The sequence below is a fragment of the Giraffa tippelskirchi genome, chromosome 6 (genome assembly GCF_054371585.1).
Source record: "Giraffa tippelskirchi isolate mGirTip1 chromosome 6, T2T-mGirTip1v1.2.pri, whole genome shotgun sequence".
Taxonomy (NCBI): Eukaryota; Metazoa; Chordata; class Mammalia; order Artiodactyla; family Giraffidae; genus Giraffa; species Giraffa tippelskirchi.
Window position 1 is genome coordinate 144,775,955 of NC_137280.1, and position 26,660 is coordinate 144,802,614.

The 26,660-nt window shown below is 39.1% G+C and overlaps 1 protein-coding gene across 6 annotated transcripts in view; it reads right to left on the reverse strand.

The window, feature by feature from the left end:
- GABRB2 (gamma-aminobutyric acid type A receptor subunit beta2) overlaps positions 1–26,660 on the reverse strand; it is a 320,547-nt gene that overhangs the window by 16,914 nt on the left and 276,973 nt on the right. For 5 of the 6 annotated variants that reach the window (XM_081496063.1, XM_081496065.1, XM_081496064.1 and 2 more), the window contains one exon: positions 15,253–19,370. In XM_081496063.1, coding sequence (XP_081352189.1) covers positions 19,023–19,370 — 348 coding nt within the window. In that variant the 3' untranslated portion in view covers positions 15,253–19,022. Of the gene's footprint in view, positions 1–7,768; positions 7,845–8,772; positions 8,967–12,609; positions 12,706–15,252; positions 19,371–26,660 lie in introns of those variants that run through there. The other variant, XR_014055595.1, reaches the window with a different exon arrangement.

A 26,660-nucleotide genomic window follows, 5' to 3' on the forward strand; every position in this document is an offset into this window, starting at 1 on the left:
TACATGACTACTGGAAAAACCATAGCTTTGACTATATGGACCTTTTTTTTAGCAAAGTGATTTCTTTGCTTTTTAATACATGGTCTAGATTTGTCATAGTTTTCCTTCCAAGGAGCAAGTGTCCTTTAATTTCATGGCTGCAGTCACTGTCCACAGTGACTTTGGAGCCCAAGAAAATAAAGTCTGCCACTGTTTCCATTTTTTCCCCATCTACAAGTGCATACGAGTCTCTCCAAGAGGACTTCACGTGGCCTGAGGGTGACATGCCTTTCCCAGTACAAATCACTGAGGTGAGGGAGACTGGCTGACTGCTTCACAAAGCCCAATCCAGAAGTGGGGAATGTGGGTACCTTGATTGATAGTCCCATCTGGACACAAGGAATAGGGCTTCTGATAGGCCTATCCAGTTGCTTCTTCAAATTCAGAAAGCCAAGGAGTTGAGTCGGGGTTCACAGCTTCATATGAATAGGACAAGCACTGCAGGTCTTCCATCCAGAACCAGGGCTCAATCTTCTTAGAATATTTTCATTTTTCTCTTGTCATGTAAAGCAAGGTTTTCCCCTGCATGTTCCTGTGCTTGTTACAGCAGAAATAGGAGCATATTTCTTATTGGTTCATCTCCTCCAAGGGCCTACTCATTAGAATTAGAGGCTTCCTTTTTTTATTGGATTAACTGATTTATTTATCCCAGGAAAAGGAAGTTTTAGTAACATAAAAAACTAAAACTACTGGAGGCTGAAAGTTTGCTTCTCCTGTTTCTTATCACATTATTTGAGATGAGGAAAAAGAATTGAGATCTATTCTTGTTTTTTCAATCTTTCAGGTCAATAAAACCATAAGCAGAATATTCAGATAGTCCTATATTAAATAAAAGTTACCAATTATAAAATTCAGCCACTCCATGTTCTGACACATTCTTTGGCACTGGTCATTGTCTGTATTTTTGATTAATCATTTCCTATCTTGGACCTTATTGAATATATCTACAAAATACTAGGAACTTTAAAAATATTTACAAATTTATAAAGAAGAACAAGTATTAGCCTGAATGTGTAGATAATGAGACTGAAGATGAGAATATTTAAATTGTTCAAGCAAGGCTACAAAGCTAACAAGGAGAGGAGCTGAGATTCACAGCCAGACCTGTCTGGCTCCAAGCCCATCCACCCGTCTCTCAGGACGTCATATTGTTTATGCATGAGACACCATGTTCTTTATCATTTGTTCAAAGATGTCTTTCAGTTGACTAGCTCTTATCAAAACAGCTAAGTGAAGGCCCTCTTAAATAAGGAATGCTGTTTTTTGGTGAGACTGGGGAATACCATTCATCCAAATCTTCTGGATCATTAATAGTTAATTTGTTTCTACATCCTGACTCTCACATAGCTTTTTTCCTTTTTCTAACTCTCCTCAGATTAGCAAGTGAGTTTAAATGATCAGTGCATAAATATCACAACATCTTTAAGAAGGTGAAATCAAATTTGAGTCCACCCTAATGCCTCCCCTGAAAAGGAAGAGAGGCAATAATTATCACAGGGAAGAGTTTGCAATAGCAAAACGTTTGGGAGGTTATTAAAAAAATGGAACTGCTTTAAGTTTCAATCACTGAGCCTATGTTTTGGTAAATCTAGAATAGGACCAGCCAGATACAAATGATTCACTTGCAGGCACACAACTGGGAAAATCTTGGTGCAGCAACTCAAAAACAAACTCAGTGCTTGTTATATGTGGTCTCATCCCTCATGTCCCATTGCTAGATCAAAGTCTAGTGATTATGACCTGAGATAGTGAAGGATAGGGAACCCTGTCATGCTGCAGTTCATGGGGTCGCAAGGAGTTGGACATGACTTAGCAACTGAACAATGATATTGGAAAGGACACATTGTAATGAAAGAAGACTGGACTAAGTGCCAGGAATCCTGGGTTTGAATCCTCTCTTGGTCTTAGTTTTCTGCTTTGATAAAAATTCAATAAGCACATTTAGAAAAGTTAAAATTAAACTATATAAATGCAGAGGTTTTTTTGAAGGATTTCAGAGATGCAGCTTCTAGAGTTGAAGAACTGACAAAGGGGCTCTGAATATAACTTTTATTCTACATGAAGACAACAGTTGTGAATCTTGCAACTTATTTCCCTCAAGGATCAAATAGAGTTCTGAGGCTTATATGAATTTCTTCTGAAAGAATTTTCAGTAACCTAAGTCTATTTCCCCAGCTTCTTCTATTATTCAGAAACCCTAGATGGGAATTTAAGTGTCCTAAATCTATATACCTATAATATGTACATAATAATCATTATAGAATTATTATAGATAGAAGAACAACAAAGAACACTTCTTGACAAAGATAGGCATACTGCATTCAGGTTATTCACTAGCAAGAGAAAAAAACCAAATAAATGATTCAGAGGTAATTAAAAATAATACAAGTTTTCTTACATTCTTCAGGAAAGGTTATTTATGAGTCTTGTTTTCACTGTAAGCTGCTTGTCATTTCATTGAATTTAATTCTATTTAACCCGATAGCCCAGAATTGTGTCTATTTTCAAACTTGCCATTTCCACTGAGCTCACAAAAGAAGTAAAAATGGCCGATAGACATAGGGAAATACTTGATCTCACTAACCACTGAAGAAATGTAAAAGAAAATGTTTTTTTCATGAATGACAAATTGGAAAATACTTTAAGATGAACAAAACTTATAACAATGCTGGGGAAAATTGGGAAAACTGATGACTCTCACTCAGTGCTGATAAGAAACACAATGTGATGAGATGTATAAAATTCTCGAGTCCAAATAATTTGACTTGGCAATTCCCTTTAGAGTATACCACGTAAGAGTAAGCATGAACTTGTCCAAGATCTTCCAAAGGCCGTGGTGTCACTAGTTAAGGAGCTTGTCACTACAGAAAACTTTATGGAAAAGCTTCACGGAAAGCGACCCCGGTGAAGCACTGAAAGAAATAAGTCCTGGGTGACCACAAGCTGGAGCCCAGGCCCTTGATCATGCCACAGGGAGGTGGTGGTGGTGGTTTAGTCACTAAGTCATGTCTGACTCTTGCAAACTCCATCGACTGTAGCCTGCCAGGCTCCTCTGTCCATGGGATTCTCCAGACAAGAATACTGGAGTGGGTTGCCATTTCCTTCTCCAGGTAATCTTCCTGAGCCAGGAACTGAACCGATGTCTCCTACACTGCAGGCAGATTCTTCACCGGCTGAGTTATGAGGGAAGCCCACAGGAAGAGGGGCTTCCCAAGTCACAAACATTGATGTGACAAATTCTGTCCTATTAGTTGCTACATTGTTGTTTTTGTTTAGTCCCTAAGTCGTGTCTGACTCTTTCAGACCCCATGGACTATAGCCTGCCAGGCTCCTCTGTCCATGGGATTTCCCAGGCAAGAATACTGGAGAGGGTTGCCATTTCCTTCTCCATAGGCTCTTCCCCACCCGGGGATTGAACCCGCATCTCCCGCGTTGACAGGTGGATTCTTTACTGCCGAGCCACCAGGGAAGCCCAGTTGCTATATTACACAGCTATAAAATATGAAATTCTGAGATTCAGTAGAGAAAGATGATAAAAATATAACTAGTAATGCTCTCCCTCTAGACCATGGGTTTCTCAATGGCACAGAAAAGGAGAGCAGCTGTTCACCTTTCAGTTTATGGTTCATAGCAGGTTACTGCCAAAGAATACTGGTGTTGAGACCAATAATGGCATTAGTTAATATTATTTACCTGTGTCAGAAATTCCACACTCACTTTTTGCAGTCAACTCAGATTTTTTTAAAGGCAAAGATGGGATAGTATTTTCTAATTGAGCTCGTATTTGCTTTCACTTATTTATCAGCATTTGTTTTGGTTTCTGTTGAGTTGGCAAATAATTGGTCAACATCCTATTAGTAATAAATTACGTCTTGTACAAATTTTACTATGAAGTTGAGCCAAAATGTTACTTCTCCAAACAAATCTCAGTTCTTTATTATTTATGACATCTTTCACACTGCTTTATCTTTTGCTTTTGGTCTTTTTTTTTTTAATCCTTTCCATTGTTTCCACACACGTTGTAACACGCTGAATAAAACTCTTACAAGAATACAGGTCTCATTGTATGAGGAATAGCCATGTAGATATCGTTGCCACCCGGTAATCTTGCCCATCAGGAAAGCCAGGTATTTACTGTTTCACAATTTGAGCCATTATTTTAGCACCTTTGTTTCTCTTAAATAAATGGAAGGCAAGCTAAAATCAGGCTGGACACCAAAGAAGCTAAAGGGGGAAAAAGAATCTCTCCTTATTATTTATATAAGCAGATGGATTCTCCTTTCTGGCTTGAGATAATGTGAGTTGGGTTTCTGTTACTTGCACCTTGAAGGGACTTCAACAGAGATTATGAAAAGCTCTAAAAGAATGATTAAGAAAGCAAGCTGTGAAAAGAATGCCTAAGTGTCACAAAGGCTGTGCTAATGAGGAGAAAAAAGATAAAAGGAATGTGATCTAGGCTGGGATGTAGCAATAAATAACAGTGTTAATCGTAGCTAGTGTTTACTTAATGCCTATTTTATGTGCTGAATATTCTATGGTAATTAAACATCATTCTCATAAAGAAAGTCATGAGACTGATAATGTTATTTATCATTCCTTCTTTACAGATGAGGATAAGAAAGCAAAGAGTGGTTAGGAAATCTGCCCCAAATCATATAATGGGGACAAGGCCTAGGTTTCAGTTCTACAACCTGTGATGTTAAGCCTTGAGTTTTTAACTATGACATTTATTTCTACCGAAAATAGAAAAAAATAACATTGATCTAGTATTTCCTCTTGCTTTTTAGCTGCTTATGACTCCCTTTGCTACTGAAGCTGTGGTAATTCCATAGACCTCACCCATTCCATTTGAGTAGCCAAACTTTCTAACCTCTATTTTTAATTTTTTTTTAATGGACACCTTGGATATTTTCAAGTAGTTTTTGCCTTAAATAACAGCTTAAACATGCTCATCCACATGTTTCTCTACAAAATACTGGCTGGGTTCCTGCCTTGGTGCATAACACTAGGCACCAAGGATGCACAGAGAACTAGCACTTTTTCACTGTTGCTCTGGTTACTTCTGCCAAAGTTTTTAGTCTTTGGGATAAATGTCTTTCTACGAAAGAAAAATAATAGTGAAACTTACAAGAAATAGTCTCATGAGACATGTTGATATACAGCTTCAGGAAAAATTGTTTTCATCCTAGTGTCTGGAAGTGAGAGGTTATGAACCGTTAAGTATCTATAATAGGCTATTGAATCACTAGGTAAAGAGAAAAATGTATTAGTTGCTCAATTGTGTTGGACTTTTTGTGACCCCCATGGATTGTAGCTCACCAGGCTCCTCTGTCCATGGAATTCTCCAGGAATGAATACTGGAGTGGATAGCCATTCCCTTCTCCAGGGGATCTTCCTAAACCAGGAATCAAACCTGGTTTTCCTATACTGCAGGCAAATTCTTTACCATCTGAGCCACTAGGGAAGCAAAAGTTGGCTATCAAATAAAGCTGCTTCTTCTGGGAATGTCAGAGAAAAAGAATCTGGGGTGGCATAAGCAACTAAAAAGCAAGAGGAAATACCAGGTCAATGTTATTGTTTTCTTTAAATGAGATAATATAACACAGCAAACTTCCAAATCTCAGTGCCAACCATTTGTTTATTGCTCATGAGCCAATACAAATGAAGACAAGAAATAGGAACACTGAGGTCATGTCTAGATGGCATCATTTTACCACATGGAGAGAGACACCTGTATCTTCACTTTCTAGAATCAGAAAGCTCCACGATAGTTTCAGTCTTTGCTTATCTGCTGAGTTCACTCTGCTGGGAAAGGGTGTTGATACCAGACCTATTTCTTTTGCTTTTCTTTTTTGGGTTCAGTGACTTTAGGAGCACCCCATTCTCATGGCAGATGGCAAGCCATGCTCTATCTGAAGGCTTTGGGAGAGGACCCTTCTTTTATTTCTAACTTCTAGTGGTCGCTAGCAATCCTTGGCATTCCACAGTTTACAGTATTGTAACTTCAGCCTCTATCCATGTCTTAACATGACCATCTTCCTTTGAGTCTCAGTGTACACCCATGACTGATTCATGATGATGTATGGCAGAAACCAACACAATATTGTAAAGCAATTATCCTCCAATTAAAAAGAAATAAATTATAAAAAAGAGACTCGTCATTGAATTAGGACCCACCTTTACCCACTATGACATCATCTTGACTTAATTTCATTTCCAAACGTCGTCTTTTTCTACCTGCCAGACTTCACAGTCACTCAGGCCACTCCTTGTGCATGAAGTAAACGCTCCTTTTTCTGCTAGTCATATCCTACTTCAAGGCCTAACTCAATATACTTGCAACCTCCATTATACCCTAAATTTAGTGTGGACAGATTTGAAGACTGCCCAATCCACATTTTTTTAATACTATTTGGTATTTGGTGGGTACTCAGAACAGTTTGTTGAATTTATTTTAATAGAGAAAAAAAGACTGTTTAGTGATTCCTTTGGTGGAGGATATGCTAAGCTCAACTCTAGGCAAAGAATTTTACTCTGCCATAATGTGCAGGAAACCATGCCCTTCTCTAGGAAAGCAGATTAAAGGGAGATGGCAGTGAAATAAAGAGCTTCTACTTAGAATTCTAATAAATGATGCTATTCAGTGTGATTTTCTGAAATATCTCTAATTGGAGACACCCCTTATTCAGAAGCGATTAAAGGTGTCATTTAGGCAAAAAATCAAACTTCTCTTTTTGATTACATCTGTAATTATAATGCATTAACAGAACAACTGTAAATACAGAAACCTCATGTGCTTTGATATCAAAATGTAGTTGTAAAAGCAATATAAATGACTCAGCTGCTGCCGAAGCCAAAGTCATGTTAATTACCTTAGATTTTCCATGTCATCACTCCAGTGTCTTAGTGTGTTATAGAAAGAGTGTTTTGTATGGCTAGTTTATGTTTTGGAAGGTGATTCAAAGTCCTTCTATTTTCATATCTGGACCAGCTTCCAAAATTGCCATCATATGTCAGGGTGTGTCTGAGCTATGCTTAGAAACTTTCGCATCTAGGATAACTTGAGTTATCCAGCAATTATTTCTTCAACTTTTCCCCTTCTCACTTGGTATGTGGTAAAACTGAGGTAACATCCTTGAATGGGTGATAACCTGATGCTTTACTTCTGACAGGAAATAACTTTCTACTCACGTGCCTCCCAGTGTAAATCAATCTCCTTCAACAAAGTCTTTTACCTTGGTTGTTGTGTTGTGCTTAGTTGCTCAGTTATGTCTGACTCTTTGCAACTCCAGGGACTGTAGCCCGCCAGGCTCTTCTGTCCACGAGGATTCTCCAGGCAAGATTACTGGAGTGGGTTGCCATGCCCTCCTCCATGGGATCTTCCCAATCCAGGGATCAAACCCAGGTCTCTCTCATTGCAGGCGGATTCTTTACCATCTGAGCCACCAGGGAACCCCTTTATCTTGGTGATTTTCAGCATGTTAAGTGGTCAAAACCCAAGTCAAACTAGCATGGGGCTTCCTGATTCTAGAAAGTGGAGGCACAGGTGTCTCTGCATGACATAATGATGCCATCTAGACATGATCTCAATCTTCCCATTTCTGGTCTTCACTTGTGTTGGCTTAATTTACAGGCAGACTCCTTGTCCTGGCAGGATGGCTGCTAGAAGTTGCCACACTTATATCCTATCCCATCCTCAAATCTTGCTGAAATAAAGAGGATATCTTACCTGCTACACACAGAAGTCCATGGTGGCAAAGCATTGATTGGACTGACGTGGTCACTCATTTGTCTCTCATGAATCACTGTGGACAGGAGGGATAAATAGAATAATTGTTCAGGTCTTGATCAGGTGTTCACTCTGGCGTCTCCAGGGCTGTGAGCCCTGGCAGATCACAAGGATTGTGTGTGGAAGAGCGAGGAACCCAAGGTGGAGGTGGGGCAATGGAAGGAGTCTTCCAACTTTGGAAGAAAAATCAGCTTTGAACATTCGGAGTTGGAGGTATCCATTAGACAATCAATTATATTAATGTCAAGAAAATGTCTGGAGTTTAGGGGGGTAGTATGTTTTGATATCTGGTAAAGTGAGCTCCTGTGCTTTTATTTTTTATAGTAATTATTTTTGTATTTTGCTCTTTGTTATTAAAGATTTCCTTCTTTACTGAAAAAACAAACAAACAAAAAAACTTGACCTTGGTTGAGTTATAGGGCAGAGGATATTATGATGGCTAATTTTATGTGTCACTTTGGCTGGGCTATAGTACTCAGATATATAATCAAGCATTATTTTGGATGTTTCTGAGAGGGTGAATTTTGGATGAAGTTAAAAACCGCTTGAAACCACTGACTTGGAGTAAACCACTGACTTAGATTGCCCTAAGTAGATGAGTCTCATCCAATTAGTTTCAGGTCTGAATATAAATAAAAGATTGACATCCTTGAGCAAGAAGAAATTCTGCCAACAGATGGCCTGTGGACTTGAACTACAATATCAGGTCTTTCCAATCTCTAGCCTGAAGCCCTTTCTATTTGAATTGTAACTTCAGCTCCTCCCTGAATCTCCAGCCTGTTGGTCTACCCTGCAAACTTTGGATGTAACAGCCTCCATAATCACACGAGTAAATCCTTAAAACAAATTTCTCGTTCTCTATACACACATCCTTTGGCTCTGTCTCTTTGGAAACCCCTGACTAACATAGCTGAGAAGGGGAGAATGGAGGCAAGAGGACTCACCAGGCTCTGCATATGCTGTGTAGAGAGCTCCCTGAGCACTCGATTTTCCCTGCGCACTCCACACCATCTCAGAGAAGCCATCCTGAGTGCTCCAAGCCTGCTGCTGGCATGAGAGCCAGAGCCAGGAGCCAGCATCTGTGTTATCTGCCAAAGCTCGGCCAGGGAAAGCTCTCTTCAAACTGGTAAGATCCCCCCTGTATTTTAATTTGAGATAAAGATTCTTAAAGATTTAAAAGTTTTCATTTATTAATTTTATTGTCCTTTGTATGCATCCATAGTTTTATCTTACCCAGAGGGATTCCTGAAATGTACAAATGATTTCCTGGCAAGTAGAATGAGAAGTAAGAATGAATAAATAAAGAGTTGGCAAGCCACTTCTGAAACACTGCCAACCTCAAATGGATCTTTGATCCATCCAAGGGTGTTCTGAAGCATGGAGAGAAAACTATGTGTAAAAAGAATCATTCTATATACACGCATTAATATATGGTATTTTTTGTCTCTGATGACCTAGAAGGGTAGGATGGAAGGGGTGGGAGGGAGGTTCAACAGGAAGGGATATATGTATACATATTGCTGATTCACTTTGTTATACAGCAGAAACTAACATACCATTATAAAGCAATTATACTCCAATAAAAATAAAAGCAAAAAAAAAAAAAAAGAATACTACCATTTTTTGTCAGACTTGGTCCAGTCAGAGAACGAGAAACATGAATCCTCCCCTTGCCTACACCTGTATCATTGTTTGAAGAACCCTGATACTTCCCTGGCATGGATCTCACTTACGCTCAGGAGCATTTATTAACCTGCACATTCAGAACCTCCTTCAATCTCTTGGGAAACTTCAGGCTAATGGCCAGGCCTCCTTGTGTCCAGCTAACCAGCTGACAAGAGAGATGGACTTCTTCTCTCTGTATTGTCTTAGCTACAGTGAACGGTACAAACTTTACTGCTGAGATTTAAATAACAACACCGAAAATTTCCACATTATAAAGTATTGCTTTTGTAATTTATAATTTTAGAAAAGGAAGACAGAGAAAAAGGAATGGTATTTAGAGAACAAGAGAAAGAAAGTAGATTTTCAAAATCCTTTGAGAGACGTGTTTAAGTTACTTGTTTGGTTTATTTCAACAACTCTCCCCTTTCACCCAAATAAATTGAGGGATACATCAAAATGTCTAGAAATTGGCAATTCTCAGTTTTAAGAATAACATTTTAGAAATGTAAAACTATAAACATAAAATGGAAACTCAGGAGTAAACACTTCTTTTTATCCCCTAAAGATTTTGGCCTTGTTTCTAACTTTACTCTCAAAGATGCTGTATATCCAAAAGCTAAATTGAGGCTGGGAATATACAGGGTAGCAGCAGAATAAAGGCATTAAGGGCATGGAATTTGGGGTTGGCCAGCTCTGGGATGCAATACCCATTTTTGCCATTTTATGTCCTCTGCAACATAGGTGTGGCGGTAGTTCACACCTCACACGGTTGTTCAGAGAATTAAATTCATATCGAATTCTAGGAGGGGAGCATGTGTCAGGTCCTGAAAACATTTCTCAAGTTCTTTTTTCCTTCCTCTCTTTATTTTGTTCTGTCCTTTTCCCTTTCTTCCTCTTTCTCTCCTTGCCCAGGACACAAACGGTGGGATCAGGTTTCCCTGCACAGCACTATGGATTAGTGATTTTCAAACTGTTTTGTTTCTCAGCCATATGCATTTTGTTACTGTGATTAGGATGAAATTTCATTTACAATTTCTTTCTCCTATCATTGCTTCTTCACCTCCAATATTTCTGGATAATTTTTTTTATTAGTTTTTCACTTTCAGGTTTATTCACTAACTTCCAGTCTACGCAGGGTCCTTGGGGAGGTGGAAATGTTTGGGTCGCTTCCACCACCCATTGAATTTCTGCTCGTGCTTCATCCCTGGAGTTGACGTAGTGGAGACTCTTAGAGCTCGTGACCACCCCTCCACTCCATCAGTGGTAAAGTGCCCCAGAGCCTTGCCCTTGCCTCCCCTTTTCTCCCTCTGTTGTTTTCCCAGAAGTTCCCTTGCCCCTTCAGCATTATTTGTTCCTCTCTCAAACCTTTGTTGAGCAGCTTTGCCTTATTCTCAGTCAGGTCCACTTTCTTGCTGAGTGGGTTCAGGAGGTGTTGGGGGAGGGGGAGGGGCTTCTGCTCCACAGGTAGGAGAGAATCAAAGGCCTGCTGAGTGAGTGATCTAAAAGCCAACCAGACTGTTCACGCTGTGAAAGCTTCTGCTGAGCTTTCTGAACCTGTTTCTACGAATAGAAGTTGCTCTATTTTGTGTTCTGGGAGAATACAAAAGTACCTTACTTTCTTACATGTGCTTCCCCGGTGGCTCAGATAGTAAAGAATCTGCTTACAAGGCAGCAAGACCCTGGTTTGATCTCTGGGTCTGGAAGATCCCCTGGAGAAGGGAATGGCAACCCACCCAAGTATTCTTGCCTGAAGAATCCCATGAACAGTCCATGGGGTCACAAAGAGTTGGGCACGACTGAGTGACTAACACTTCATTTTCTTTCGGGCTCCAGGAAAGGGAAGCAAATTGATCTTGTCAGGATTCTAATGCACAGAAGCTTGTTCAGTCTACAGACACTCTCATGGAGCTTGTCGTATGTTCCTTCCTCAATGGCTACAGAACACCAGCATGGGGATTTTGTTACAAGAAAGATGGAAGCTCGTGTGTTTCTCTGGCTGTACTGTACCTGCCCATAAAGTACAAGGTTCAGTGCTGTGGGAGTTTCTTCCATTCGCAGATTAATCTGGCATTCCTGGGCTTGCCGGAGAAGGCAATGGCACCCCACTCCAGTACTCTTGCCTGGAGAATCCCATGGACAGAGGAGCCTGGTAGGCTACAGTCCATGGGGTCGCTAAGAGTCGGACACGACTGAGCGACTTCACTTTCACTTTTCCCTTTCATGCACTGGAGAAGGAAATGGCAACCCACTCCAGTGTTCTTGCCTGGAGAATCCCGGGGACGGCGGAGCCTGGTGGGCTGCCGTCTATGGGGTCGTACAGAGTCGGACACGACTGAAGCGACTTAGCAGCAGCAGCAGCAGCAGCAGCAACTGGGCTTGCAGTACTTCAAGATGACTTCCAGATGGGGTTCAATAGTGACTGCCTCTTCAGATAGAGCTTTTTCCTCACCAGTTACCCATGGTCTCCACTGTTCTCTGCGGTATTACACCAGGCCTATATTATTTGCTACAATTCCATTAAGGCTTGTATACACATTTGAATTTCCAAGACATAAGATATACTGTAAGATATGATACACCATAAGATATAAGATATAGCATAAGATAGAAGATGTATCAATCCTTTAACTAAATTTTGCATCTCATTAGCCCTTTAACTTTCAGAACTGGAACCAATTATTCCCCACCCGTCTTTGGACATCCTTGGACATCTACTACTAGAAACAGTATATTACTGATCCAATATCAAATTCATCCTACTGTATTTCATAGTACTTCCTGACGTGGAGCAACCAAGGACCCACTAGGTCCCAGATGAGAGTGTAGTGATGAGCCTAATTTCTTAAATGAAGCTGTAGAGGAAAATCCACATTTCTTTTTTTCCACCATGTTGTAGCCTGTTTGATTCTTTCACTGGTTAAAGACTCTGCCACTCTAGAGGCACGCCTGGGGCAGCGCCAGGGGCTGGCCTTCTAAGCCTCACTGTGCCATCTGCTCTGAGGTCTGCCAGTCCCCCAGGTCACCACCGCTGAATGTGTGCAGGTCTCCGTGTCCATGAAACCTGCTGCTTTTCTCCTGCCCAGACTCAGAAAAGGCATCCCTCCCTCTCTCCTTACCCTGAAAGACACTCATGTTCCTCAGCACTTGTGGGGTGCTAAGCATCATCTCTGAGTCTCTTCCAGCAGTGTTTCCATTCTATCCAATACAAATCTCTGAAATGGAAAGATAAATATGTAGATAAATAGTAATAACCTAGGTGGCAAGCTGAAAGAAAAAGATCAGGGAAGGCACAAATGAAGACATTGGTTAGAAGACCTGACAAAGAAACCTCATCATCTGGGGCTTGTCTGGAAGTTGTCATCGCATGACTACTCCTTGTTCTAGTTCAGGCAGAGGCCTGATGCTGTAGAGGGTAATATAGGAGAAGGCTGCACATTTGGCTAATGTTTTTATACAGAGACTTGAAGAGATATGAATGTGTTTGGGGCTATCCATTTCAGGAAATCAAGACTAGTAGATTGATTGTGTCTCATGATATCCCTGAAAATTTTTCTCACTAAACTGGTATTATTCTGGGAGGTGGATCTCATGGTTTAGAGAAATACTCTGCATGGGAAATGTCATAATATTTCAGAATTTCACAAAAGACTTCTTATGGATTTTCATTTCAACTATAAAATAGCTCTGTGAAGGAGGTACAATTAAATCTTCGCTTCAGATAATAACACTGAAAGTAGGATAGATTAAATAGCTGTACAATCATCCATGTAATATGATTGTGACTAGTCATAGCACAACTCAAGTCTGCCCTAAGCCAATCCCAAGTGTCCAAATTTTTTACTGCTTTTCACAAAAGCTATACTTCTACAATAGAATTCATATTGATAGTTCAAAAAATTTCTGAACTCAATGAGACCACTTATACACACATCTTTTTAAGTTTTATTTATAGTTCTTAGTTCAAGAATTACACACTAGTCAACATTATTATATATTTACATGCTGAAACTGGCTGTAATAAGTTTAAATTCAAGAAAATAATTCTTATGTGCTACTCATTTATAATCCTCATTTGTTACTATCTCATGTATCCCAGAGATTGTAGTAGTCCTGTTTTTAGAAAGACATGAAAATAGATGCAATGATATCCACTTGTGTTTTGCATTTTCTAGCCATTGGAAAATGTGCATTATGTGCATATTAAGAAAGGCTACAAGGTAATTAGTAAGGCTGAAAATCACTACATTGTGAAGAAACTAGAATATCACTTGTTAGAAAAGGACAATTCAGAACTGTGCAGGGACAATATTTAAAATGGAACTATTTAAACACCCATGCAAATAAAAACTTTAAAATGTCATGAATTTAAATTATTTTCAACACTGTTTGAACTAATATGCTTAAAATGACCACCGAACACAAATTATTGAAATAAAAAGAGAAAGATACAAGCTGATGGAACTGTCAACTTGCTTCAGATGGTGCCAGGACACAGATACGGGCATCAGAATAATGACATGTGACAAGAGAGAGAGATTTGGCTTTCAAGTTAAAAAATCACAAGTTTTTGTTTTTGTTCATTTTGGATCACATTTAACTTTATCACAGAACAAATTCTCAAAGCAAATTAAAAGTTGATGTTAGCATTTTGCACACATCTATATATCTACAGAAATGTTTTACTTCAGCTTTCAAATAACTAATAGATGTTTAATATTATTTTTTTTTCCTTAAATTATTTCCTTAGGGCAGTATCTTAATTAGCATTCTGTTGGCTCCTTACTACTTTTTTACAATATCCCTAGTGTATTTGGAAAATATTTTTTAAACCTTTGGTGTGAAGCAGTGTCTTTTTTTCTCCCATTTTCCCTCATTTTTCCATTTTTCTTTCTTTTTTAAAAATAATTATGGAGTCTTTGGTTAAAAGGAAAAATGCTATCTAAGGACAAATGCTATTATTAAAAAAAAGTCTTCTCTATGTGCTATTGTATATCATATTTCTGGAGCAGGTATATAATAAGCATTTGTTTTTCCTGTAGTGCCATCAATATAAACTTTTACTCTTTGAAAATTGAGATTTAAGTTATGAACTTTGGTTTCTTAAACTCATACATATAAAAAGATCTATCAAGTAATCAATGATCATTTCTGCTTTTCCCAGTTGCCATTTCTAAGGCTATCCCTTGGCTGTTATAAACACTACAGTGTTTCCCATAGACGGGGTATGAGTGGGAGTGACAAGTGGGAGTGGCAAGAAAAAGTGTGTGTGTGTGTGTGTGAGAGAGAGAGAGAGAGTGAGAGCAAATTAAAACCCTTCTGTCTGGGATCCCAAAGCATTTATGCAAAAGGGTGTTTGAATTTCTCTGCTGGGGCTGCAGTAACTATTTTTACTTAGTAAAAAATAAATAAAAACTAAAAAAAAAAAACCCAACTAAACAATGACTTGTATCTATTGACTATTCATTTACAGCATGTTTAATTATTTACATAATAACACATTAACTTAAGCCATAAACAGAATTAGCACATTGCCTTACCATAAAATACAAATTAGAAGTTAAAAATATTTAAGAAATCTGTTTTAATATTTACACACGCTCAGTGAAAGTTATGGTTGCTCACATTACATGGACTCTGTACACTTAGCAAAATGGCATGATTGCTACAGTTGAGAGTATCTGCCCTAACCAACATGGTGGGGTTTAGTTATTTTTTTTCCTCCTCTTGGGAGGAATATATATATATATATAGTTTAATCATTTTCTGTTTTCTTAAGACATTTTTGTTTTTAAATCACCATTGAACAATGCTAGCTGTTTCCTTGAAAAAGAGAATAAGTAGACAAGCAATGTGAGAACTAGTTAATTTCCATGTTCTGAGGTACAGTACTATTACAGTGTCAAACTGTGCAGTGGTTCATAAGAACTGTAGGCATTGATTTGCTGATAGAGAAATGCTCAGTACCCTGTATTACTTGTTTCAGTATGTTGATTTGTCGGCTGCCAAATTAACAATATTCATACATTGGTTTAATGAAGGAAATAAAACATATTAGCTTATTCCTTTTGTTTTCCAACATATGAATGCATATATATGTATGTATGTTTATATGGACCTATATATACACATATATACATGTAAATATGTGGTAAGACCTGTTTGTTGGCTGTTTTTGTATGAATTTAATCATAAAATTGGAACACAGTTACCTATAGAAAATGGAAATTGTCTTAGTAGACAATTTAATGCAGGTCTTGCTTAAAATAAACGTGATTCATTTCTCCATTATGCATCCCACTGAACTTTCTCTATGCGTTGTGCTTTTGTAAGCTGACAGATTTTTTTGTGTTCCTAATGCTAGAATGTAAAGTCTTTTGGCTCCTAAACCATTTATTATTACTATTTTTCACTTAGCACTGCTTTTGAAGAAATGAGGAAAGGTCTAGACGGCACTGCTTGTTTTTTCCCCTGTTATTGAAGTGCAGTAGAAAGGAATGTAACATTCCTTATGCAAACACATGATTATGTTGCATGAGTTTTCAATTCTGAAAATGCATTTCATACCTACTAGCAGTCATGTACAATATATACATATACAGATTGAGATCAAAGATTTCATTGAGAGTGTGCCTTTTAGAGTCAGAATTTGCCTATGAATTTCACAGAGATGAAAAACACCTTAATTGCTGGCTATCTGGCTATTTCATAATCAAAAGAAAAACTATACATATATGTATAAACTGATAGTAATGCTGTATCAGAATTGCCAAAACATACTTTTGTGGTCCTGGATGCCAAGCTGACTGGTCTGTTTTGAAGACTTAAAGATCTAGCTCCCCTCTTTTCCCCTCCCCCAATCTGGTAACTAAAATTCAGTTCAACTACAATAAAACAATAGTTTAAGAATTAATTATACATTTACTATTATCTCTGGGTGGGATGAGTCAGGTTTTTCTACCTACGTGGTTATTAAATGCCAATCAATGGATTTGACTCTGGGGTTTCTGTTCCAGTGTCCCATCGTTTTCCTTTCCCCGAGATTTTGCTTAACACTGTGGTCAGAAATGAATCCCTGGTCATATGCTTTTGAAGCTCATGCTGCTAAGTTGCTTCTTCTGTCCACTTTGATCAGAAATGAATCCCTGGTCATATGCTTTTGAAGCTCATGCTGCTAAGTTGCTTCTTCTGTCCACTGTGATCTAGATTTCTCTGTTGACTTTCCTGGACATCAAAATTTTGTTGGAACTATATAGCAATATCAAGAATTTTTATGGCTTTTATGGTAATTGCAGATAAGAACCACCTCTAGGTTGGAGCTCTGAGTTGTCTCTAGAAAAACCTTTCCAGAATGGCATTTTAGAGTTGTGAACCTGAGTTATCAATATGTTCCTTCTTGATATATGCTACTCAAACTTTATCCCCTAATGACAAGGGGCAGGCACTTTTATTGGTGTGATGTCCCAAAATGACTGCCCAGGGGAAAGTGTGTCCCTGGAGAAACTCGAGGAATCTCTGCTCTGAGCCCATGGGCAACGCAACGGTTGGATTCTGCCCAAAGATCATACTCAGAGGTGTTCACATGTATAAACAAAAAAATAAGGGCCAGCGCTCCCTATGCTGGTGAAAAAAAATACCATGCTATCTGGGGGACAAATTCAGAAAGATGCTAAGCCTTTTTTTTTCCCTCTGACTCCATCATTTTCTAAGCTGCTGAATCATCAGGGCAAGAAAACAGACATTTATCCACAGGCGGACACTGGCCTTAGCTACTATGCACAATTAGGGATGTTACTCCAAAAAGAAGTGCTTGTTTTTTTAAATAGAAACAGCAAAGTCATCCTCCAAGAAAAGTTTCAATCAAATCTAACTCTAAGGAAAAATGAGGAATTCACTATTTCTTCCGAGAAAGGCAAAATATGAACCTCACATTGATAAAAATAAAATATATGAGCTTATTCTTTTCTCTTTGTGCAACATATGAATGCATGTATCCAATTAGTATAGAAAGAAGCACAATGACATAATTTAAAAATTGGATAAAAATAATATATCATGACTGCCTGATTATCAGCTATATATTTTTCTGCAGTATCAACTGAGGCTCATAACATTCACCATCTAACATGTCTTTGTTGTTCTTCTATTTTCCATGACTTCCTATTTGATTAGGCAGACTGCAACACACACAATGAAAGCAGCCTAAAAACATCAAACTCCCCAAATCAACAACTAAACATGCTTGTGCACATTATCTCTTGAGTATTGTTTGCCATGAAAGACAAAGGTGAACTTCATTGTACATAAAGAAATACAGTTCTCTTAAAATCTCTCCAAAGACTTACTCTTTCTGTCTCTTAAGAATATAATCAGAATTTCAGAAACAAGAAAAGTTGGAAAAGACCGTTAAGCCCGCTAAAGAAATGAAGAAATCCTTCTTTTGAAATACCCTATTAAATTCAGAAATAAACTGCAGGAAAATGTTGTAGAGTCAGAGAAAAGCATCTTGTTTGCTAGCTCTGTCTGTGCTTTATATTCATATATTGGAATCACTCCCAGGGTAAACTAAGATGCTTCTAATTCTGCTAACATTTCTGTTTAGGGGTTGTCTTTTGATCAGGTACACTATAAAAACTTCTTCAGGTATGCTGTCAAAAGCTTGTGAGTTTGGAGGAAAAGAAATCTCTCTCACTCTACCTTCTGCCACTGAACACAGTATGTATGGACCACATGCTTGCAATGGGCTAAGGGTCATGCTGCTTGCGTGCTTTAATTTCGTTACAGCCATTGTCTCTGAATTTCCCACTCTGTTCTGGATTATTAACTCTTATTTTTTTAACTGCCTCAGAAATAGCGTTTTAGAAAAATTTCTTTTGGCTACCAGGCATAATGTTTAGAAGTCTCCCTGTCTCTAAATGTCAAAATAGATGTCAGAGTTGATTCCCAAGCTCAAGCAAACATGGCCTGGCCAAATTGGTTTCCTGAGTCTCTGTCTTGGCTCTCCCTATCTTGTTTGAATTACACAAGAACCTTCTAGAAACTGGTGGGAATTAACTTCCTGTGGCACCATCATCACCTTAATAAGACAGGCAGAGACCGTCTTCAGTAAGCATGTTTGCATGGCATGGCAGATCACATGACAACCTTAGGAACGAAGATGGGGAGTATCTGGATATGACCACATCTCAGTGAGATGACTGATGATGCTATTGAGCCTTCTGGAATATCATCTAAATTATTCCCCTCCGTATAGGCTGTGCACTAAGCAGATAAGGTGGAACAAAGACTCAGTCTTCCCAGCACGTGTACAAATCACTTGCATTTTAACTGGAAAACCCCAAGGACCTTTAGCATTTTCATGACTTAGCAGAAGCAACCCAAATGGTATGAATTGGACCACAGGATAGGCCAGCAACTAAGGTATTTTAGCATCACTTTTGTCCTGGATTGATGTGTTTTCCAAGTTCTGTGTCAGGCTGTACAACTGGTTTGAGGAGGAATCTAGTCCTTGCTTCCCACGGGAGGCTATGTTTTAGTTCACATAATAAAGCCAGTAGACGATGTTGAAGAAGGAGAAAACCACTGGGAAGAATATACGGGACCACCGATCTATGGCATTCACATCAGTCAAGTCGGGAATGGTGATTTTCAGTTGGGAGGCGCGTCTCCGCAGGCGGCTTTTCTTCTGTGCCACATGCCGTTCCAGGGCATTTCGGCCAAAACTATGCCTGGGCAACCCGGCTTTCCGATACTGGATGCTGGAGGCATCATAGGCCAGCATTGTGCTCCTGGGGTCTCCAAGTCCCATCACAGCCTCGGAGGTGGCCATTTCATTTTTTATCTCAAGAGTGCTCAGTAAGATGTTCTCATGGGGGTCCATCTGCAAAGGGGGAAGAAACAAACGAGACTTTCAAAATAGTAAGCCTTTATTGGTGATTTTTACACAAGGCGCTATGATATGTAGTTTGGATATTCATGATTAAGAGAACTGGCTGTATGTCCACATGCTCTAAATTTGAACTGTGGTTCTGCCACTATGAACTCTGAGTTTCAGTTTCTTCATCTACTAAATGGGATAATAATCCACTCCAGGAGGATGGCTGTAATGGTGTAATAGATTGTTGCTAGTACCATTTTCATGATTTCCACATAGAGCATGCAGAGAAATGGAAAGCATGACCTCCCCCTTTAAATAACTTACAGTCTTGATTAAAAATACCTAAAAAATTAAGTTGAACTAATGATGAAATATTATTAGGGGATGAATTACTAAATTGTGCTCACAATAGAAGCCTAATTACAGATGAATTCATGATAAAACCAGAACTAAAAGTAGTAGATAACATATATTATGCACTTGGTATACACACCAGAAATATTTTTATGTAACTTCATTTAACTGATGTTTCTTAACGCCCACAGTTACAAGGTGTCACCTTAAATTTGCAGTGTTAATATAAATAGGGTAAAGGAAGAATTTTGAACAACAAAAATGCAGGAAACACATGACTTGCCAAAATGCAAGAGAATTCAAAACAACAAGGAACTTGAAAATAACAGTTGAACAGACTACGGGTGGTGTGGGTGGTCAAGGGGTGAGTGGGGTGACTTGCCAGGGAAGAGAAGCAGACAGGAATTAAGAGTTAAACACGAACTGTCTGTACTGAGCTGAATTCTGGGCCCAGGGAGTAGAATTAAGGTGGCTGTGCTGAGAGGGTGACCCTTTTTTCTCTTGGATTATTTCTTCTTAGTAAATCTAAAAGTAAAGGATGAATACTGAGATCATGATTCTCCAAAATTAAATAGTTATGTAATGCTTTTTGTTCTGCTGAGATGGGAAAATTTGTGTGTCTTATTTTTAAGAGGCCTCCATTGCTACGTAGATAATAAAACCTATCCACAACAAGCTATTATTAATGATACAGTCTATGTATTTTGGTTAAGACTTGAAATATATCTACTGCCAATATTTTTTATAAGCAATTTTTGTATATTTTATTTTGTTTGTTTCCAGTTTTATTGAGAAATAATTGATACATATCACTGTATAATTTTAAGGTGCACAGCATGATAGTTCAATTTATATATATTATGAAATGACTTCTGCAATAGGTTAAGCTAACATTCATCTTTTCATATAAATATGATACAAAAAAAAGAAAAAAAAGGAAAGAAAATTGTGGTGAGAACTCAAGAAATAAATGCTGATTGAATGAAATTCACTTTATGACACTTAAAATTCAATGTCTTCTTGCATCACCAATAAGATGATTTAATCTACAACACCACTGTGAAGACGGGAACTGCATGGGACTATACCTCTTGAGTCTCTTTCCTGCTCTAAGGCTTCCACCTCTATTTACACAGGTCTCTTGCTAGAGCAGCAGGCTCAGGCACCTGAGATACTGAAACATTTCCCATGGTACCCTGGACCACTTATATGACAGATGCCCCATTTTTATGCATGAGAAGGGAATTCAGTGAGCAGTACCTAGTAGCTTGCTGTTGTTTAGTCCCTAAGTCCTGTCTGACTCTTTTATGATGACCCCATGGACAGCAGCCCACCAGTTTTCCCTATCTAGTAGCTAAGGCTAAGTAATTTACATATTGACTTTTCCATTTCCAATAGTCCAGTGGGATCAGCAGGTATCTCAAACTCAGAAAATAAGGCACAGAGAGGTTAAGAAATTAACACAAATTCACCCAGTGAATAGGTGACAGAGCAAGAACTGGAATCAGGTCTCTCTCACTATGCCATGCTAAGGAACAGAAACAGCCCCATACCCCTATAGCACTCTACACTCATAAAAGACCTTCTCAGTGCAGGGGAGGGGCAGTTACCTGGAGGCTTGCAAAACGTCCTTAATGAGGACGTAGATAAGTGTCTTGATTTAAATACATCACTAAAGATTAGAACTAATGTAAAGTCCTGTTAACTGTAACACTGTCAACTAAATTAACATCTGTGATTTGAACCTTCAACAGCCCCACTAACAATAATTCTATTTAAGGAACCACCACTTCCCCTCTTTTCAGTTACTGTGCTTCTGATGTGGCTGGAGTCAAGCAGAGCAATCCTGACACAGTGATTGTTTCAGTGACGGACACATGCCCATTTCAGAACCAATGGCATGTCATGAGCTTTCAGGTGAGCATACTAAAGACGGCAAAACATTTCCACTGGGTTTTTACCCAGAAGTATGTGGCCCTGAGTCTAATGAATTTGTTGAGATGCTCCAGCTACAAGAAATGATCCTAACTTGAAAAGCCAACACTGGGAGACACAGAGAATCCATGACCTGCTGAGAGTGTCTGTATCTGGTATTCCTGATTTGCTGATGCTAAACAAGATAATACATCTCTCTGCCCCTCTCTCTTTTTTATATAAGACAGAATGAGTTGGGTTTTCTATTACTTAAGACCCAAATAATTGTAACTGAGATATGATTCATCTTTACGCATCTCAATAACGCTATAATATAGGCAGGGCAGGAAAGATATTATTGATGTTACACCTGTGATAAGGATGTTTCACAACTCAAATTGAAATTAAAGAAATCTGTTACAGTAATACAATCTTCAGTATGCAGAAGAGTGTTGGGTTTCAATCCTTCCAGCTAGGACCAAGGGAGAAGTAAATGGCAACCCACTCCAGTGTTCTGGCCTGGAGAATCCCAGGGACAGGGGAGCCTGGTGGGCTGCCGTCTATGGGGTCGCATAGAGTCGGACACAACTGAAGTGACTTAGCAGCAGCAGCAGCTGGACCAAAAGCATCAAGGGGCTGCTGGGTTTGGTGGCTGGCTGGTCAACTGGCTACATTATTTTCCCCCCTTTGTCTGTTTTCCTTAAAAGGATGTGAACTGTGTTAGCAGCAAAGGTCAAAGGTGAAAGCTTTTTATATGTGTTTCAACAGGCTTTTATATGTAACTCAAATGGTAAAGGAGGAAAGGCTTTTTAATTGATTATGTTGAGCTTATATTAGTAATCTATAGAGTTTATTTACTCTGGGTGGTGCTAGTGGTAAAGAACCCGCCTGCCAATGCAGGAGACAGAGATGCAGGTTTGATCCCTGGGTCGGGAAGATCCCCTGGAGAAGGGCATGGCAATCCACTCCAGTATTCTTGCCTGGAGAATCCCATGGACAGAAGAGCCTGGTGGGCTACAATCCATAGGGATGCAAAGAATTGGACATGACTGAAGTGACTTGATATGCACATTGTTTAAATAAAAGAAAAATAACTTTTAAATTATGCATGTGAAATTGAACAACTATTATCTTTCCTTTTTTCTTTTTGAAATACTTGTTTTTGGAAGGTAACTGCTGATTGAGGTTTTTTTTTGTTTTTCTTTTTTCTGTTTGTTTTTTTGAGGGACCTCCTTACTGCATCATTGCAGAATATGCTGTATTTCCATTTTACAGGCCAGGAAACTGAAGTTCAGAAAAATGAAGTGAGTTAATCAAAATCTTACTACTCGTAAGTAATAAAACAGTGTAATAATTCTTGTCTGTTGATGATTATCTCAATGCATGGGAAATAGATGGGGAAACAGTGGAAACAGTGTCAGACTTTATTTTGGGGGGCTCCAAAATCACTGCAGATGGTGATTGCAGCCATGAAATTAAAAGACACTTACTCCTTGGAAGGAAGGTTATGACCAACCTAGATAGCATATTTAAAAGCATAGACATTACTTTGCCAACAAAGGTCCGTCTAATCAAGGCTATGGTTTTTCCAGTGGTCATGTATGGATGTGAGAGTTGGACGGTGAAGAAAGCTGAGCGCTGAAGAATTGATGCTTTTGAACTGTGGTGTTAGAGAAGACTCTTGAGAGTCCCTTGGACTGCAAGGAGATCCAACCAGTCCATACTAAAGGAGATCAGTCCTCGGTGTCATTGGAAGGACTGATGTTGAAGCTGAAACTCCAATACTTTGGCCACCTCATGCGAAGAGTTGACTCATTAGAAAAGACCCTAGTGCTGGGAAAGATTGAGGGCAGGAGGAGAAGGGGACGACAGAGGATGAGATGATTGGATGGCATCACCGACTTGATGGACATGGGTTTGGGTAAACTCCGGGAGTTGGTGATGGACAGGGAGGCCTGGCGTGCTGCGATTCATGGGGTCGCAAAGAGTCGGACACGACTGAGCGACTGAACTGAACTGAACCAGCATCTCCCAAATCAATCAGGGACGTCTGACTAGGTAGTAGTTTGGTGGCTTGGTATAGTCTATTTTAGTGGCTCCAAAACTTTAATGTACCTCAGAATTCCCTTGGAAGTCTTGTTAAAACACACATCTCTTGGCACTCCCTCCCAGAATTCCTCAGTTAGTAAGTATTGGATGAGGCTCAATAATCTGCATTTCTAACAAGTTCCCAGGTGATGAGGTGATGCTGATCTGGGGTTCACATTTGGAAAACTACTGGTCTGCTGGACTGCAGCAGAAGGACATGACTAAATAAAGCGGCAGCAGACATCTTGGGAAACAATGAAAAAGCTGAAGTTCTAACCACAGTCCTTACCACTGAGAGAACACATGAAACTTCTGTTCATTATTCACTAGAGTCAGGCATTGTGTGACACAACTTTACACAACTTTCAAGACCATCCCCAAGAAAAAGAAACGCAAAAAAGCAAAATGACTGTCTGAGGAGGCCTTACAAATAGTTGTGAAAAGAAGAGAAGCAAAAAGCAAAGGAGGAAAGGAAAGATATACCCATTTGAATGCAGAGTTCCAAAGAATAGTAAAGAGAGATAAGAAAGCCTTCCTCAGCGACCAATGCAAAGAAATAGAGGGAAACTATAGAATGGGAAAGACTAGAGATCTCTTCAAGAAAATTAGAGATACCAAGGGAATATTTCATGCAAAGATAGGCTCAATAAAGGATAGAAATGGTATGGACCTAACAGAAGAAGAAGATATTAAGAAGAGGTGGCAAGGGTACACAGAAAAACTGCACAAGAATATCTTCACGACCCAGATAATCACAATGGTGTGATCACTCACCTAGAGCGAGACATCCTGGAATGTGAAGTCAAGTGGGCCTTAGAAAGCATCACTACAAAGCTAGTGGAGGTGATGGAATTCCAGTTGAGCTATTTCAAATCCTCAAAGACGATGCTGTGAAGTGCTGCATTCAATATGCCGGCAAATTTTGAAAACTCAGAAGTGGCCACAGGACTGGAAAAGGTCAGATTTCATTCCAATCCCAAAGAAAGGCAATGCCAAAGAATGCTGAAACTACAGCACAATTGCACTCATCTCATATACTAGTAAAGTAATGCTCAAAATTCTCCAAGCCAGGCTTCAATAATAGGTGAACTGTGAACTTTCAGATGTTCAAGCTGGTTTTAGAAAAGGCAGAGGAACCAGAGATCAAATTGCCAACATCCGCTGGATAATTGAAAAAGCAAGAGAGTTCCAGAAAAACATCTATTTCTGCTTTATTGACTATGTCAAAGCCTTTGTGTGTATGACAATAAACTGTGGAAAATTCTGAAAGAGATGGGAATTCCAGACCACCTGACCTGCCTCTTGAGAAACCTGTGTGCAGGTCAGGAAGAAATAATTAGAACTGGACATGGAACAACAGACTGGTTCCAAATAGGAAAAGGAGTATGTCAAGGCTGTATATTGTCACCCTGCTTATTTAACTTATATGCAAAGTACATCATGAGAAACGCTGGGCTGGAAGAAGCACAAGCTAGAATCAAGATTGCCGGGAGAAATATCAGTAACCTCAGAAATGCAGATGACACCACCCTTATGGCAGAAAGTGAAGAACTAAAGAGTCTCTTGATGCAAGTGAAAGAGGAGAGTGAAAAAGTTGGCTTAAAGCTCAACATTCAGAAAACTAAGATCATGGCATCCGGTCCTGTCACTTCATGGCAAATAGATGGGGAAACCGTGTCAGACTTTATTTTTTTGGGCTCCAAAATCACTGCAGATGGTGACTGCAGCCATGAAATTAAAAGATGCTTACTCCTTGGAAGGAAAGTTATGACCAACCTAGACAGCATATTAAAAAGCATAGACATTATTTTGCCGACAAAGTTCCATCTAGTCAAGGCTATGGTTTTTCCAGTAGTCATGTATGGATGTGCGAGTTGGACTGTGAAGAAAGCTGAGCACAGAAGAATTGATGCTTTTGAACTGTGGTGTTGGAGAAGACTCTTGAGAGTCCCTTGGACTGCAAGGAGATCCAACCAGTCCATACTAAAGGAGATCAGTCCTGGATGTTGATTGGAAGGACTGATGTTGAAGCTGAAACTCCAATACTTTGGCCACCTGATGCGAAGAGCTGACTGATTTGAAAAGACCCTGATGCTGGGAAAGATTGAGGGCAGGAGGAGAAGGGGACGACAAAGGATGAGATGGTTGGATGGCATTACCGACTAATGGACATGATTTTGGGTAGACTCCGGGAGTTGGTGATGGACATGGAGGCCTGGTGTGCTGGTGCCCATGGGGTCACAAAGAGTCAGACATGACTAAGCGACTGAACTGAACTGAACTGAATATGTAAACTTTAAAAAAAATTTTAATTTTTTATATGATTTTGAAAGGTTACTTTCCATATAAAGTTATCCAAATACATTCACTATATTCCCTGTGTGGTACAATACATTCTCGGGCCTGTCTTATATCTAGTACTTTGTACCTTCCACTCCCCTACCCCTATATTGTCCCTCCTCCCCTCTTCCCACTGGTAACCACTTGTTTGTTCTTTGTATCTGTGAGTCTGCTTCTTTTTTTGTTATATTCACCAGTTAGTTCTATTTTTAAGATTTCACATATAAGTAATATACGGTATTTGTGTTTCTCTTCTGACGTATCACTTGGCATAATGTCCTCCAAGTCCATCCACGTTGCTGCAAATGGCAAAATTTCATTCTTTTTTTATGGCTGAGTAGTATTCAATTGTGTATATATACCACATCTTCTTTATCCATCCATCTGTTGATGGACACTAAGGTTGTTTCCATATATTGGCTCTTGAAAATAATGCTGTTATGAACACTGGGGTGGCATGTATCTTTTCGAACTTGGGTTTTTTTTTTTTTTGACTATATATCCAAGAGTAGACTGGCTGGGTTGTAATTATCTTGACACTACTGTAACAAGGGAGTTATTATTAATAGTCTCATTTTAAAAATAAGGAGATTGAGA